At 43.1% G+C, this 17222-nt stretch overlaps 1 protein-coding gene across 2 annotated transcripts; it reads right to left on the reverse strand.

The window, feature by feature from the left end:
- Window positions 1-8617: 8617 nt before the first annotated feature.
- tut1 (terminal uridylyl transferase 1, U6 snRNA-specific) lies at window positions 8618-17060 on the reverse strand. 2 transcript variants are annotated; one of them, XM_021565089.3, is made up of 10 exons: window positions 16654-17060; window positions 16079-16269; window positions 15239-15445; window positions 14972-15086; window positions 14657-14784; window positions 14331-14557; window positions 13976-14085; window positions 13644-13766; window positions 12963-13055; window positions 8618-10220 (listed from the first exon to the last, which is right to left on the reverse strand). In XM_021565089.3, exons 1-10 carry the CDS (start codon window positions 16730-16732, stop codon window positions 9076-9078), a joined length of 2418 nt encoding a protein of 805 aa, XP_021420764.2. In that variant the 5' UTR covers window positions 16733-17060; the 3' UTR covers window positions 8618-9075. The 2 variants fall into 2 exon arrangements, with proteins under 2 accessions (XP_021420764.2, XP_021420766.2); XM_021565091.3 differs by having other exon boundaries at window positions 15826-16269; window positions 16654-16840.
- Window positions 17061-17222: the final 162 nt, after the last annotated feature.

Genomic DNA, 17222 nt, shown 5'->3' on the forward strand with positions numbered 1-17222 from the left:
ATTTTCAACATAATTTTGCTTTCTGGGCAGAGATTGTTTGATTGATTTTATACTGCGGTGATGGATCAGTTTTATGCAATAATATTGCGATGATTTTAATGTTTTATGGGGAAATAGTGCGGTGATTTTAATGTTTTATGCGGAAATAGTGCGGTGATTCGTCAAATAGTAGCACACAGCGTTCATGCACCGAATACAAGTGTGTTTTACATAACTTTGTGAGTCTGCGTTTCAGAGATACTATTTAATCGTTCACAAAATTGCAAAGTAGCCTAGCTATAAAGCTCTAAAAGTAACAAACCAATCAATATAAATTGCTGCTAGACTCTATTTCTTACGTGCTACTCGGGGAGTTTCGAGTCATGCCCTGTGGTTTGAAAACAACCACCCTAATATCTTAGTTTTACAGTCCATCAAAAAAACGAATTGCTATATTTTTTCTATGTAACTACTGTGTAAAAAAAGTGGCATGTATGTAAAAATGTCTGTACGTAACAAAAAATGAAGTTATTTTTGTCCTCGGAAGAGGGGGAGTGGTGGATGGGCCGATAAAAAAACGTAAATATGAAAGTTGAACACCAAACAAATCCCTCCATTCACTATTCGACGCCTGGTTCTGCATTGCAATGGAAATTCTCCAGTTCTCATATTTAGAATGATCGTTAGGAGTGAATGGTGGGACTTTGTTTGTAACGTAATAATTTACTTGGTTAAGGGCTGGTTAAGGGCTTGTAAGTAAGCAAGTTGTATTCGGCGCATGTGACAAATAAAATGTGATTTGATGAGTAAGTTAATTGAAATGACGTGGAAACAAAGTTGATTCAACAAGTGTGTGCCCAGTGGGATGGGGCAAGCATTCAGCAAATCAGCAATACCAGCCTACAGGAGGAGTTTGTGTAAATTAATCTGGAGTATTTGTCTTAATGAGTCGCTGCTCAGGAGAAGATTTTAATCGGTGTTCAAATTGTCTCTATTGACTCTGGTCTCATCTGTGGAAATGTAATTAATGGGAATTTAGATCCGTGTGTAATTTGGAAACAGGATAGGCCAGTGCATAAAAGCCTACATTCTTTAATTTAATATCAAAACTAGGCTTATAAATGTTTTTCTTCAAGAAACGTTACATTGATAACGTTGTTGCATACTTACCTGAATAAGTCAGTTATGTATAGAGAAGAATAGCCAAGAAGTCTTTGTATATGCAATTGCCGAGAATCGTGTAAAATGATCATAAACGCACCCATATCGGTGTAGGTGTATGTATGAATGACCCTAATGAGTCATTATTTGTTGAATATATTCATATGAGGTAGCCTATAAACTACACCAGCCGAGGGAAAAAAATAAACCCAAAATAGCAAAATTCTGTAGGCCTACACCTACATATTTCCAGAATGCATTATAGATAGAACGATATGATGCAGTCTCCATGTGACCTGGTGGAGTGAGAGGTCAGAAGAAAGACTAGTCACAGATTAATAATATGGTTGTTAGTCTGATCATATAAAAATACAGCCTTAACACACACACACACACACATTTATTTTGTACACATCTCTACGTTATCATAGCAAATATAGATGTGTATAACCTGTGATTGCATATAATGCTTCTAATCCTCTAATACCGAACATGATTTTGTGTTCTACGTTGATGTGTTCTACGTTCTGTGTACCGCTCCGTCACCACACATGAAGTTCCCTCTCAGGAATAAAAGTTGTTTGAATTTAATTGAACAAGTTGACTGATATGAATACCCTATGATAAGGACTGTAGGGACATAGGCGTCATGTGAACAGTAGACCATGAAGGTCTAGAATAAACAGAGGCCATTGCCCTGGGTGGGATAAAGGGGAGCTGAGACTTGATATGAGACGGAGTCACAGCAATTGCGTAATAGTATTCTACACACAATACCCCATAATGACAAAGCAAAAACAGGTTTTCAGAAATGAAATACCTTATTTACATAATTATTCAGACCCTTCGCTATGAGACTCGAAATTGAGCTCAGGTGCATCCTGTTTCCATTGATCATCATTGAGATGTTTCTACAACTTGATTGGAGTCCACCTGTGGTAAATTCAATTGATTGGACATGATTTGGAAAGGCACACACCTGTCTATTATATAAGGTCCCACAGTTGACAGTGCATGTCAGAGCAAAATCCAAGCCATGAGGTCGAAGGAATTGCCCCCAAGAACACAGTGGCCTCTATCATTCTTAAATGGAAGAGGTTTGGAACCACCAAGACTCTTCCTAGAGCTGGCCGCCCGGCCAAACTGAGCAATTGGGGGAGAAGGGCCTTGGTCAAGGAGGTGACCAAGAACCAGATGGTCACTCTGACATAGCTCCAGAGTTCCTCTGTGCAGATGGGAGAACCTTCCAAAAGGACAACCATCTCAGCAACCCTCCACCAACTAGGCCTTTATGGTAGAGTGGCCAGATGGAAGCCACTCCTCAGTAAAAGGCACATGACAGCCCGCTTGGAGTTTGCCAAAAGGTCCCTTAAGACTCTGACCATGAGAAACACAAGTCTCTGGTCTGATGAAACCAAGATTGAACTCTTAAGGCCTGTATGCCAAGCATCACGTCTGGAGGAAACCTGGCACCATCCCTACGGTGAAGCATACTGGTGGCAGCATCATGCTGTGGGCATGTTTTTCAGCAGCAGGGACCAGGATACTAGTCAGGGTTGAGGCAAAGATGAACGGCGCATGCAGAAAGAGTGGGGTGTGTGTGTGTGAGAGTGCGTACATTATTTTGCATGTGAAAGTGCACACATTCTTATGTGTGTGTGTGTGACATGAAGACTATTTCCTGATTTAAAAATGTTTGTCTGAGAAGTTGACTGTGATGTCGATACGTAGTTTAACCTCCCTCATCTCTCTGTCTGCGACTACTTATCCCCAAGTGTATCCCTCTTATCTAGTCTGAAAAGCAATAAGAAACGTGTCAATACCAGGATTTTTTTTTTTTTTTTTTTACCAGGATCATTGTTGAGAACAAATGCTAAATGATATACAGATATAATTTACATTTTAATCACATTTTTACCATATTGAGTAAAGAGAATCCCTCATAAGAATTAGGTATACAAATGAAAAGTTCTAGCGTCTGTACAGAGGGGTCACTAACTATTGGCACCCTTGATAAAGATGAGCAAAAAGTGTATAAAAAAAACACTGAGCTATATTGTATGCTCAAAAAAACTGAAAATGTATATTATTTTATATTAATACAGAGAAAGAGATTTGGTTTAATAAGTAATACAAACCAATCTAAAAAAGATAGGGCTAAAATTGATTGGCACCCGTTTTCCATATTCCAGCACCCTACCCTTGCATACCTTAAGGGAACATTTTGACATTCGCCATATGGTTAGTGAGTTACAAGGATAACGACACAGCCTTTTTCTAGAATGTTTTATGAGATTGGAGAACATGTCAGGAGGGATCTTAGACCATTCCTCCATACAGAATTTTTCCAGATCCTTGATATCCTTTGTCTGCACTTATAGACTGCCCTCTTCAATTCAAACCACAGGTATTCTATTTTAAAAATACATTTTTTCAATCCACTCCATATTCAAACTTATATGAACAACTTACAGACGCACACAAACAATGACTACATCTCATCTGCCCAGACCCGCATGTTCACACCCCCATCCCTAGTGCCTGCATTATTGTTTGCCACTTGGACCTTAAATTGTATCAATTTGTTTTTCTTTGTCGCCCATGCTATTTAAATATTTTTTTAAATCATTAGATTTTTCCATTGTGTTAATGATGGCGGATTGATTGATTTCCACATATTTAGTATACTTTTTGTTTTTGTGGGTCCAGCCCATTGGGTATCTCACTACATCCACATAAGCCATGTCTTGAAATATGCAGACCGACGGATTAAAAGTAAGTTTACATTGTAACACCTTTTTGACAGCCAACTTTCTAGCTCCGCCCACAATTTTCAGACTTCCCAGAAAGCATGGATTATTAAGTCATTATTAGTTTTACACTTATGACATGACTCTGCCGTTGTGCTGTAGAAACCCAAAGTGTTTTCAATGGGTTTCAAGTCCTGAGACTGGAAATGTGGATTTCTTTGTGAATTTTGATGTGTGCTTGGGGTTATTGTCTCACTGGAACATCCACTTGTGGCCAAGTTTCAACCTCCTGGCAGAGGCAACCAGGTTTTAGGCTGAAATATCCGGGTACTGGGTATAGTGAATGATGCCGTTGACCTTAACAAGGGCCCCAGGACCAGTGGAAGCAAAATAGGCCCCCATAACATCAAAGATCCACCAGTATATTTTACAGTAGACAAAGGATATCAGGGATCTGGAAAGATTATGTATGGAAGAATGGTCTAAGATCCCTCCCAATGTGTTCTCCAATCTCATAAAACATTCTAGAAAAAGACTCGGGGACGTTATCCTCGCAAGGTGAGGTATTGAAAGGTATTGAAAACAGTGGCGTCAAACATTTTGACCCGCTCTTTTTGAGAAATATAACGACTTGTTAAACAAAATCTTTCTCTGAGCAATTGTATTAGTATACATTTAAGAGAATACAATATTATTATAGATTTATTTTTGCCATTTATACTCATCTTTATCAAGGGTGTCAATAATTTGGAGCCCCACTGTACCTTTCTCTTGCACCCCTCACATCCGGCCTATGGGATAGCAGGAAAAGCACAGTGTATCCCAGTAAAACTTGTCCCAGTCCGTTCTCCCGTGATAGTAATCTACTGACTCTTTCTGTTTACCCAACTCGCAATAAAAGTCAATGACAAGAAACAACAGGCAGAAGGCAAACTCATCTCCTCACCCGATCGCCGTCTCCACGGGTAAACATTCAGAAGTAACAGAAAATAACGAAAAGGCAAACAGTTGAGTTTTTCCAAGGCTCATTAGACCCAATAAACTCCTCCAGATAAGTCTCAGGCTAATGCACTCCAAGAAGGCAGCAAATACAACTCAGTCACAACCACACACCACATTTTGTTACTAATGTTGGTGTGCCCATTACTCAATTACAGGTGTAACTAATAACAATGTATGTGCTGATGATTCTTCTTTAACAGTGAACATTTGACATTTACTTTACATAGGAGGTGGTGTGATGGTGCTTTGTTGGTGACACTGTCAGTGATTTATTTAGAATTCAAGGCACAAATAACCAGCATGGCTACCACAGCATTCTGCAGCGATACGCCATACCATCTGGTTTTCGCTTAGTGGGACTATCATTTGTTTTTCAACAGGACAATGACCCAACACACCTCCAGGCTGTATAAAGACTATTTGAACAAGAAGAAGAGTGATGGAGTGCTGCATCAGATGACCTGGCCTCCACAATCACCTGACCTCAACCCAATTGAGATGGTTTGGGATGAGTTGGACCGCAGAGTGAATTAAAAGCAGCCAACAAGTGCTCAGCATATGTGAGAACTCCTTCAAGACTGTTGGAAAATCATTCCAGGTGAAGCTGGTTGAGAGAATGCCAAAGAGTGTGCAAAGCTATTATCAAGGCAACGGGTGGCTACTTTAAAGAATCTAAAATATATCTTGATTTGGTTAACACTTCTTTGTTCACTGCATGATTCCATGTGTTATTTCATAGTTTTGATGTCTTCACTATTATTCTACAATGTAGAAAATAAAGAAAAACCTTTGAATGAGTAGGTGTGTCCAAACTTTGACTGGTACTGTATGTAAATATAAATATGTATTCCATGGAATACCATATATGGTAATACTATGTTAGTATGCATGTTAGAAGGCAAGACCAAAATACTCTGTTTGAAAAACCTCTCGCTTTGAAGACGAGACAATATGATTGTACCCTATTTTGTACTCATGACACTTGCTGCTTCCAAACATAGTAGCATAGTAGAGGGAGGACTAATGCACAGAAAGAAGCCCACGCGCTTCATTTCATGGATGTCTCCCCAGACAAATCTGACTCCTTCCAGTAGTATTGCAAGGCTAATTTAGCGTTATCATCTGATTGAGACAGCCACTAATGTGAGCAGAGTGCTTTCCAGTGATCCAGTCAACCCGGTCTGTTTGCACTGCAGACTTCATCAATGGATATCACTGTCTGTTAGTGAAATAATTTATGAATATATGAAATGCCCTGAAAAGCCCTCGAGCGTCACTCAGAAGCACTACCGCATAACAGTAACCAAACAAGGAGATGGCATTTCCCAGGGTTTTTCCATTTAACGTGGGGAACATAATCCTTGAGTCACCACACATGGGAGAGAATATATTGGTAGAGTAAGACATGCCTTCCGATCGGTATGTCATTTGTAGCTTATGTGTCCAAAAATGCTTCACTCTTCTTACACGTAAAACCCTCTACGTTTACAGCCTTCAGTTCTGCTAGCTGTGGACGAGAAACGTTGCTTTGATTCCCTCGCAACAGATGCAGCTCGTCATCTCCACAGAGGAACAAAGCCAGTTTACCAGTAGAAGCAATTAACCCCCCCCCCCCCCCTTCTTAAAAAGATCTGACTAATTAAACCAATAGAAAGCCACCTGATATATCTGTTTAAGACAGAAAAGACAGCCACATAAACCTTATTTCCATGGGTAACTTTATTTACTCTAATTGATGCCATTGATCTGAATAAGTGAGAATGTAGGGTTGTCTGGGGAACAAATTGACGCAGTGGCTGTATCATGGACACCAATGACACCAAATATTAAATTAGGTGTTTTTTTCCCCCCTAATTAAAGATTGACGCTAAGTGTCACAAAAAAAATAAAAAAATAACGTAAGAACGTTAAAAGATTCAGAAGCAGAATCAATTCGTGATTGATGGTATTGATTACTCAGAGAGCTCTGTGAAACTGACAATAGTTGGGCAATTAGCCTACATGAAATCATTCTCCATTGCAATAGTCTGCATATAATATACACGCATCTACAAAAGCAATTAAGAGAAAATGGTGGATGTTCCCTGTTGGACTTCATCGTTGGGACAGATCATGGGGGACAATAGCTAATATTTTGCTATATGGGAAAACTCAATTTCTTATGTTCTGACAGCGGTGTACTAGGACATGTGTAAAACATCTAACAAGCAGGGCTTCTATGAGTCTTTGATGTACTGCGAAGACAGACTTCAAAGACAGTGCAGGAATGATGAGTGCAATGGTGACAGAGCCTTTAGGCTTTGTTTCATGTACTAAACATGCTACAGTACATTTTGTTCTGTGGTCACTTCAGTCTTCAGTGATAGCATGGTTCTAGTAGCTACACTACATGACATAAAGTATGTGGACACCTCGTCAAACATCTCATTTCAAAATCATGGACATTAATATAGAGTTTGTCCCCCCTTTGATGCTATAGCAGCCTCCACTCTTCTGGGAAGGCCTTCCACTAGATGTTGGAACATTGCTGCAGGGATGATCCAACATCCATTCAGCCACAAGAGCATTAGTGAGGCCGGGCAGTGATGTTTGGCGATTAGGCCTGGCTCGCAGTCGGCGTTCCAATTCATACCAAAGGTGTTCGATGGGGTTGAGGTCAGGGCTCTGTACAGGGAAGTCAAGTTATTCCACACCGATCTCGACAAACCATTTCTGTATGAACCTCGCTTTGTGCGCAAAAGCATTGTCATTCTGAAACAGGAAACGGCCTTCCCCAAACTGTTGCCACAAAGTTGGAAGCACAGAATCGTCTAGGATGTCATTGTATGCTGTAGCGTTAAGATTTCCATTCACTGGACCTAAGGGGCCTAGCCTGAATCATGAAAAACAGCCCCAGACCCTTATACCTCCTCCACCAAACTTTACAGTTGGCACTATGCAGTGGAGCAGGTAGCGTTCTCCTGGCATCTGCCAAACCCAGATTCATCTGTCAGACTGCCAGATGGTGATGCATGATATCATCACGCCAGAGAACGCATTTCCACTGATCCAGATGGCGGTGAGTTTTACACCACTCCAGCCGGCGTTTGGCATTGAGCACAGTGATTTTAGGCTTGTGTGCGTGCGGTTGCTCGGCCATGGAAACCCATTTCAGGAAGCCCCCTGATGAACAGTTATCGCTCTGATGTTGCTTCCAGGGGCAGTTTGGAACTCGATAATGAGTGTTGCAAACGATATAATTTAAAAACATAAAATACTATCAAATACCTTCAACATTTTTAAAAAGTACCGTGAACTGATATTTTGGCCATACCGCCCAGCACTACGCCTATCCACTGCCAACTATGGCGGCAGATAGCCTAGGTAATAAAGCAGCATATCTGCCTGAGCAATTGCAGTTGTTGGTCTCAGTCGTATGAGCAGAGGCCTATCTGGACCAGGCTTCCAGTAAACACACTTCCCCTGGCATAGACCTGTGTCTGCCAGGCTGTTTCCATGGTGGACAGAGGGTCAATGATGCATGCACCATGTAATTATGACCTGTGTAACATCATAAACAGGCAAGTCCCCCCGGAGACCTTAGGTAGGCAGCCTACCATTGTGATTTATGGACATGGGAGCTTGTCCAATAGTTAAACATTGGATAGATTCTGTGGCACAACGGCGCCAAGACAAGGGGCAAAAGTCGGCATGTGAAAAAAAGAAAGAAAAAGTTGTCCCATCGCTTGATAAAATATGTTTTTCATTTAATTCCAACTGTTGAGAACAGTATTCAATAGCCTTTAATTTCCTTCAAACCCCATAAAACAAGATGTCAAACTAAACAAATCACTGAAACAATACAACGGAGTGCATTGCTGCAGGGCACTTGCCAACCCTAATCTAAAACAAGTAAAACATACCTAACTTAATAGCATGACAGCGCACAATCAATTTTCACAATATTTTCATGGCTTTATCAAAGCCATTACTCAAGCTCTTTCATAACACTTCAGAGCCATCTTGGTCAGATCCGTTTTAGAGAAGAGACAACTCCTTTAGATTTATCAACAACAAAAAATCTCCCATAATATGAAAATAGTGCAACCACTCTTCCACTATTCAGATGAAAAAACCTAAAAGTGATGTTTATCAGAACCCACACAACCCTTTTACAAAACAGTCTGACGTCATCTGACATCATCTACCCAGTCTTCCCCATCAGTGTGTCGGCCATCTTGGGCAGGAACATCTCCAGGAAGTGAAAGAAGTCCTGGAACAGTCCGGCACCATCGGCAGAGGGTCGAAACTTGATCACGGCCTTGGTGCTCTCTGTGCCACCCACCACCTGGGCCTGAACCTGGAACTCGAGCGGCTCCTTGTCCTCTGGTTCCTTGTCCACAATGTGCTTGGTCACCTGGGTCTCCAGCTCCACACTGCTGCCCTCTGGCCTGGAGTCCATGTCCATTCCCCCTTTAAGCAGCTCCCTCCTTACCTTCCGCCGGCCCGCCCACACCCTGTGCCTCTGGATGTAGGTCCAGTGTGGAGAATCGGGCTGGGACCCGATGTAACTGTCCAACCTGGGCCTCTTGCCCTGCGGGGACACGGAGTCACCACTGCTCTCAGAGGACAGCAGGGGTCTCTTGGTTCCTGGGGTGCCCTTGCTCTGTGGGCTGCAGTCACTGGAGGCAAGGAGGCTGGCGTTCTCACCGTGGTCGTTTGTCGATTTGCTAATCGGAGACGCAGTATCCATTCCGTCAGCTCCAGTGCTTTCCCCCATGCCAGTGTTAGTTAGGCTGCACTTAAGGACTCCCTGAATCACCCCCTCCACAGCAGAGCACACCCTCTGGAACCAGAGCAAGCGGAAGCCGTCCCCGGCAGAGTGCAGCTGGCTGCGGACCACCTCGGGGAGCGACGCCGCCTTGAAGGGGATGCTGATGGCTAGTTCCCGCTCTGCCCCCTCAGCCCCCTTGTGGTGGTGAGGGCCCTCATCCCGGGGGGTGAAAAGGCGCACCAGGCCCCACACCTTACCTTTGGTGGACTTGCGCATGTACTGCAGGCTGCGGCAGTACTTCTCTGCCTCCTGGCACTCCCTTTGAAAGCTCCTCTGGCTGCGCTCAGTCAGGTTGCCCGCAACATTGTGGTGCAGCTCAAAGGGGTCCAGCACATTGAGGGGGCCCAGCTTGGGGCCTGAGGACCTCTCCTGCTCCATGGCCTCCCCTTCCCCCTTTACCTTGTCTCGGCTAAGAAAGCTGGTGACAGGGAGAGAGCAGCCCTCCCTGATGGAGATGACAGAGCTGGCAAAGTCAAACTGGGCATAGAAGGAGAAGAAGCCTGACAGCAGGGCACCTACAGAAAAAAAAAAAAAAAAGCTTCAAGCCATTGTTCAATCTAAAATAAATAAATGGATAAAATGGCATCTTCAATTCTACTATTGATATTCTAACGTCTTCTGTAGCTCAGTTGGTAGAGCATAGCGCTCGCAGCACCATGATAGAGGGTTTGAGCCCAGGGATCACCCATGTATGCACGCATGACTGACTAAGTTGCTTTGTATAAAAGTGTCTGCTAAAGGGATATATATATATATATATGTCTCAGCCTCCAGTATTTATGCTGCAGTAGTTTATGTGTCGGGGGGCTAGGGTCAGTTTGTTATATCTGGAGTACTTCTCCTGTCCTATTCGGTGTCCTGTGTGAATCTAAGTGTGCGTTCTCTAATTCTCTCCTTCTCTCTTTCTCTCTCTCGGAGGACCTGAGCCCTAGGACCATGCCCCAGGACTACCTGACATGATGACTCCTTGCTGTCCCCAGTCCACCTGGCTGTGCTGCTGCTCCAGTTTCAACTGTTCTGCCTTATTATTATTCGACCATGCTGATCATTTATGAACATTTGAACATCTTGGCCATGTTCTGTTATAATCTCCACCCGGCACAGCCAGAAGAGGACTGGCCATCCCACATATGCTCTCTCTAATTCTCTCTTTCTTTCTCTCTCTCGGAGGACCTGAGCCCTAGGACCATGCCCCAGGAATACCTGACATGATGACTCCTTGCTGTCCCCAGTCCACCTGACTGTGCTGCTGCTCCAGTTTCAACTATTCTGCCTTATTATTATTCGACCATGCTGGTCATTTATGAACATTTGAACATCTTGACCATGTTTTGTTATAATCTCCACCCGGCACAGCCAGAAGAGGACTGGCCACCCCACATAGCCTGGTTCCTCTCTAGGTTTCTTCCTAGGTTTTGGCCTTTCTAGGGAGTTTTTCCTAGCCACCGTGCTTCTTCACCTGCATTGCTTGCTGTTTGGGGTTTTAGGCTGGGTTTCTGTACAGCACTTTGAGATATCAGCTGATGTACGAAGGGCTATATAAAATAAATTTGATTGATATATATATATATCTCACACACACACAGTGGGGCAAAAAAGTATTTAGTCAGCCACCAATTGTGCAAATTCTCCCACTTAAAAAGATGAGAGAGGCCTGTAATTTTCATCATAGGTACACTTCAACTATGACAGACAAAATTAGAAAAATAATCCAGAAAAATCACACTAAGATTTTTTATGAATTTATTTGCAAATTATGGTGGAAAATAAGTATTTGGTCACCTACAAACAAGCAAGATTTCTGGCTCTCACAGACCTGTAACTTCTTCTTTAAGAGGCTCCTCTGTCCTCCACTCGTTACCTGTATTAATGGCACCTGTTTGAACTTGTTATCAGTATAAAAGACACCTGTCCACAACCTCAAACAGTCACACTCCAAACTCCACTATGGGCAAGACCAAAGAGCTGTCAAAGGACACCAGAAACAAAATTGTAGACCTGCACCAGGCTGGGAAGACTGAATATGCAATAGGTAAGCAGCTTGGTTTGAAGAAATCAACTGTGGGAGCAATTATTAGGAAATGGAAGACATACAAGACCACTGATAATCTCCCTCGATCTGGGGCTCCACGCAAGATCTCACCCCGTGGGGTCAAAATGATCACAAGAACGGTGAGCAAAAATCACAGAACCACACGGGGGGACGTAGTGAATGACCTGAGCTGGGACCAAAGTAACAAAGCATACCATCAGTAACACACTACGACGCCAGGGACTCAAATCCTGCAGTGCCAGACGTGTCCCCCTGCTTAAGCCAGTACGTGTCCAGGACCGTCTGAAGTTTGCTAGAGAGCATTTGGATGATCCAGAAGAAGATTGGGAGAATGTCATATGAAACCAAAATATAACTTTTTGGTAAAAACTCAACTCATCGTGTTTGGAGGACAAAGAATGCTGAGTTGCATCCAAAGAACACCATACCTACTGTGAAGCATGGGGGTGGAAACATCATGCTTTGGGGCTGTTTTTCTGCAAAGGGACCAGGATGACTGATCCGTGTAAAGGAAAGAATGGGGCCATGTAGATTTTGAGTGAAAACCTCCTTCCATCAGCAAGGGCATTGAAGATGAAACGTGGCTGGGTCTTTCAGCATGACAATGATCCCAAACACACCGCCTGGGCAACGAAGGAGTGGCTTCGTAAGAAGCATTTCAAGGTCCTGGAGTGGCCTCGCCAGTCTCCAGATCTCAACCCCATAGAAAATCTTTGGAGGGAGTTGAAAGTCCGTGTTGCCCAGCAACAGCCCCAAAACATCACTGCTCTAGAGGAGATCTGCATGGAGGAATGGGCCAAAATACCAGCAACAGTGTGTGAAAACCTTGTGATGACTTACAGAAAACGATTGACCTCTGTCATTGCCAACAAAGGGTATATAACAAAGTATTGAGATAAACTTTTGTTATTGACCAAATGCTTATTTTCCACCATAATTTGCAAATAAATTCATAAAAAATCCTACAATGTGATTTTCTGGATTTTTTTTGCTCATTTTGTCTGTCATAGTTGAAGTGTACCTATGATGAAAATTACAGGCCTCTCATCTTTTTAAGTGGGAGAACTTGCACAATTGGTGGCTGACTAAATACTTTGTGTGTGTATATATATGAATATATATTATAAATAATTGAATGCTGCCCATCCTTTTTTCCCCTGCATGGTTGGATGTATTTTTCATGCAATTTTTTGGTATAACCTACACAGATCCTGGGTGTTCTTGCTGGGGGGCACAGCAATAGGCTGACTGGGGAAGGTGCAGTTCCAGCCTTCGATCACGCACTCTTCTTCCTCACCTTAGAGGAAGAGAAGAACAGTGAGAAAAACAAACAGAGAATTGCCAGAGAATTTAATGTTAATTTCTCTACCATAAGCTGTCTCCAAAGTCGTTTTAGAGGATTTGGCAGTACTTCCAACTGGCCTCACAACTGCAGACCACGTGTATGGAGTCGTGAGGGCTTGCGGTTTTGCTGATGTCAACGTTGTGAACAGAAGGCCCCCATGGTGGCGATGGGGTTATGGTATGGGCAGGCATAAGCTACGGACAACGAACACAACTGCATTTTATCAATGGCAATTTGAATGCACAGAGATACCGTGACAAGATCCTCACGCCCATTGTCTTGCCATTCATCCGCTGCCATCACCTTATGTTTCAGCATGATAATGCACGGCCCTGCGCCTAAAGGATCTGTACACAATTCCTGGAAGCTGAAACTGTCCTAGTTCTTCCGTGGCCTAGCATACTCACCACACATGTTGTATGTTGTGTTTAGATTTTTTGTTCAGAATAGAAATGCCTTGAGATGAGATGCGTGTTAAGGTCATGCATGTTCCATTTGTGATGAAACTTTAAAGAGGTGCAGACAGGAAGTAGTACATACAGGCCATGTCCTTCAGCTGGTCCAACGTGGGGAGAACTGGAGGGTCACACTTCTGCAGATAGAAGATCACCAGCAGTGTCAGAGCATAGTTATTCAGCAAGGGTCCAGCACCGCTGGGGTTACCTACGGGAGAAACACCAGAGAGACAAAACAGTTATGACAAGCATGTAGCACAAAGAGGCAAAATACCATATCATCTGTAGACAAAAAAAAAAGGTCACAGAAAGTCCACAAGCAAGGTTCTGCTGACCCCTACTGAATACTGTTCAAAATGGTGTTTGATCTAAAATGATGTTAGTCTCTCCTACAGGGTAGCTGTGAAGGCCACTCACCAGCCAGCTGCTTCTGTTTAGCCCAGTAGCGGACGGTGTAGACCAGAGGGCGCAGCCTGGAGTCCAGCCCTGAGCACAGCTGCAGGAAACGGGTGTTCCTCACCGCCAGTCTGAAGGGTGGAGGAAGTGAGATTAGGAAGGTTGGCTGGTGGGGGACCCATTGTGGCCCGTCGTGCTTATCTTCATACCCAAGTACTAAGAGTTACTCTCTGGGACTTTTCTGATCATTATTAGGTTTCTAGGACGAAGGGGTAGTGGTCAGCTTGGTTCTGGGCCATACACAGTACAGTAGCAATAGAGATGCATTAAATAACTCGTACTATTTAATTATGACAGTAGCATTGTATAGGCTGACCTATTATTGATGGTCACGTCCCCCTGGAGGTTGAGCTCCTTGTGGATGAACTTAACCACAGGGAGGCGAGCGCCACTGACTGGCATGACCTTGTGCACCCCAGGGACGCACTTTCTCAAGATGGCCGCCACCAGCTCTAGCACTTCAGCCGGCGAGGCAGTGGAGAGGTCGATGTCGGACAGGATGGAGTCCTCAGAGCGGGTGTCGTCCGATGGGCCTTCCCCTGCCTGGAGGACATCAGAGGAAGAGGAGTGCTGGAGATAGCATGGGTAATTTAAAATACATTGAGACGCTGGGGGACGTTATAAAAGTTGACACCACCACACCTGTTCAGAAGAATTCTTGGCCCGAGCTTGGAACACCTTGGTGTTGTCCAGGTCCAGGAACAGATCCAAGTCACAGGAGTGGATGTCAAATGTGTTGACAGAGGAACCGAAGGCTAGGATCTGACTATCTGTACCAAGACCACACACAAACATCAAAGGCCATCATTTATGCACCTAATCACTGACACGGGGTCAGCTATTTTTCATCCCCCTTGTGGTTAAGATTATGACTGGAGGTAATCTGATCCTTGATCTGTGGTTAGGGGCAATTTGTACTTCAAGCTACATGATTGGGCTCAATGAAAGTTGGCCTACCTGGGAAGAACTCTGTAAACACCTCCTGGAGCAGTTGCACTAGTAACTCTCTGGCCCTTTTCTCATTCTCCCCCAACTGGAATCGCTCCACCACACTCTGCATCTGTTCATTCACCTGGAGACAGAGAACCACTTCAACAACACATCATATCCATCACCATTTTGATACTTACCCTTTTTATCATTCCCTACATTAATAGCGCATATCAGACCGAGAGAGTCATGGAACATGAAATGAGGAGGGACACTAAACTAAGGAACACGTACCGAAGCAGTCTGGCACAGCTCTTTGGTGAGCCGCTCCAGTATCTGCTGCAGGTTCTTGGAATCCTGCCTCTTTTTAGGGATCAGTTTGAACTCCTTGTTCTCCCTGGGTTTCACCCGCAGCTTCAGACCGTTCATGTCGTGCTCTAACCGGGACAGCGTGGCCTGCAGACTGTCATTCTCACTGAATTCCACAATAGCGTACACACCCTGTGGACAGAAGACAATGTATTATAGACATATGACAAGGGGTATGTCCGAGGCTTGTGTCAACCAACTGTTTGGGCTGGGGGTCCATAAGAATACTGCAAAGAATATTCCTCTCCAGCTAGCTATGGAAAAAACCTTTATAAAGCAATGGATTATCCTACCATTAAATGTTTTGCATGTCAGCAAACAAGTTTAAGAGGTCTAACTTTCAAAATACAGAAATCTGCCTGATTTTTTTATTTTGAAAGTTACATATCTTGAAAACTTGATTGATGACATACAAAACATTTTGGGACTATATCAACAATGGACTAATGAAAGAGTTGTCCTTTAATAATTATGGTTTGGGATGTTCAATCAGGCATTATTTTTCAACCAACCTTTACTTGCAGATACTTCTTAATTCAGCTTGGAAGGTACCAGTGTTTTCTAAACTCCCATGGCTAGTTGCAGGTGGAACTTTGGAATTTAGCAAACGCTAAATTTGCGCCATGAAGTAATCTGACAATGTATATGCCGCCATCTTTTCAATTTCTGATTGAGAGAATATAATATTGAGAGAAGAGATGGCAGCAAGATGATATTGACAATGGCCCCAATCCTAGATCAGCACTCCAACTACTTAGAGCTCACCTTGTCTTTGTCCATGATGACTTCTGACACTGGTCCAAACCTTTGGAAGTAGTCTACAAGGTCAGCTTGAGCTGTATCCGGTTTGATCCCACTGACAAACACACTGTTCTCCACCTGAGCCTTCCGAGTCGCCCGCACTGTGCTCAGCTTCACATGCTTTCGCCCTTTCACATGGGCATCCAGACTGGCCTCTGTAGATTCAGTGTTTTCCAGTCAGTAAAGAAAATTGGTCACAAAACTGATAACGTTAGATTATCCAGCAGACATGTGTAAAACTAAGCCAGCGTCCGTATCAATTGTCATGAATTCATATATCTAGCTAAGCATTTACTGTAGGTATCTACTTCTGTAAACTGAAATTGATAAAATATCATAGAAATTCTAAAAGGTTAGCTAGCTAACGTTACTGTCCTAGCCACCTGTACGATTGGCTGATTAGTTTACAGCCGACAGAGTAATGAACTAGTTAGCTATCTTATAAAGTAAGTTAGCCATATATCTGGTTGGTTTGTGGCTAGCCGATAGCTAGCTAACGTTAACTGCAACCAAATAGCAAAACGACGACTTTCACTTACTATTGGGTACATTCACATTGCATAGGATGCAATGAAAACCTCTCGCAGTGGATCGTATGTCTTTGTCCAAATCTTCCATTTTGCAAGAAACCAAATAAACAATTCAACAAAGTAAAAAAAAATGTTTTTCTCAAATCTCCCTCCCTCGTTCACCGTGCGTTCTTCTCCTTAGTCCATCCGCTATCTCATCCGGGTAAATGTGCAAACCTCAATTACTAGTTCCGCTAGAAATATGAATTTCATAATTTGAAATGGACATAATATTGCATTCTGGATTGCATTTTTTTTTACAAATTAAAATCTAAATATGTCAATAACCTAAGACAGACCTGGCATTTAAAACTTGTTGCACAGAGTATCTGCTAAAAACTGCTCCCCTTTATCGCTGGATGGGTGGGTCTGAGAATGTCTTTCTGCGATATTTAGGGGAGCTGTGCTCGAATACCCATACCAACGTACTGTATACTACATACTTAATGAGTATACACTACCGGTCAAAAGTTTTAGAAAACCTTCTCATTCAAGGGTTTTTCTTTCATTTTCTACATTGTAGAATAATAGTGAAGACA

The sequence above is a fragment of the Oncorhynchus mykiss genome, chromosome 16, assembly GCF_057628025.1.
Source record: "Oncorhynchus mykiss isolate SJ-2025 chromosome 16, ASM5762802v1, whole genome shotgun sequence".
Classification (NCBI taxonomy): Eukaryota; Metazoa; Chordata; class Actinopteri; order Salmoniformes; family Salmonidae; genus Oncorhynchus; species Oncorhynchus mykiss.

Bases quoted from the DNA above. Each gene is read 5' to 3' on its own strand.
- tut1 (XM_021565089.3), bottom strand. From the start codon at position 16,732: ATGGAAGATTTGGACAAAGACATACGATCCACTGCGAGAGGTTTTCAT. The intron at 14,086-14,330 runs GTCAGCCTATAC...TCCACCCTTCAG, and splicing joins GACGTGACCATCAATAATAG to ACTGGCGGTGAGGAACACCC. The intron at 13,767-13,975 runs GTGAGTGGCCTT...TTTCTCCCGTAG, and splicing joins TAAACAGAAGCAGCTGGCTG to GTAACCCCAGCGGTGCTGGA.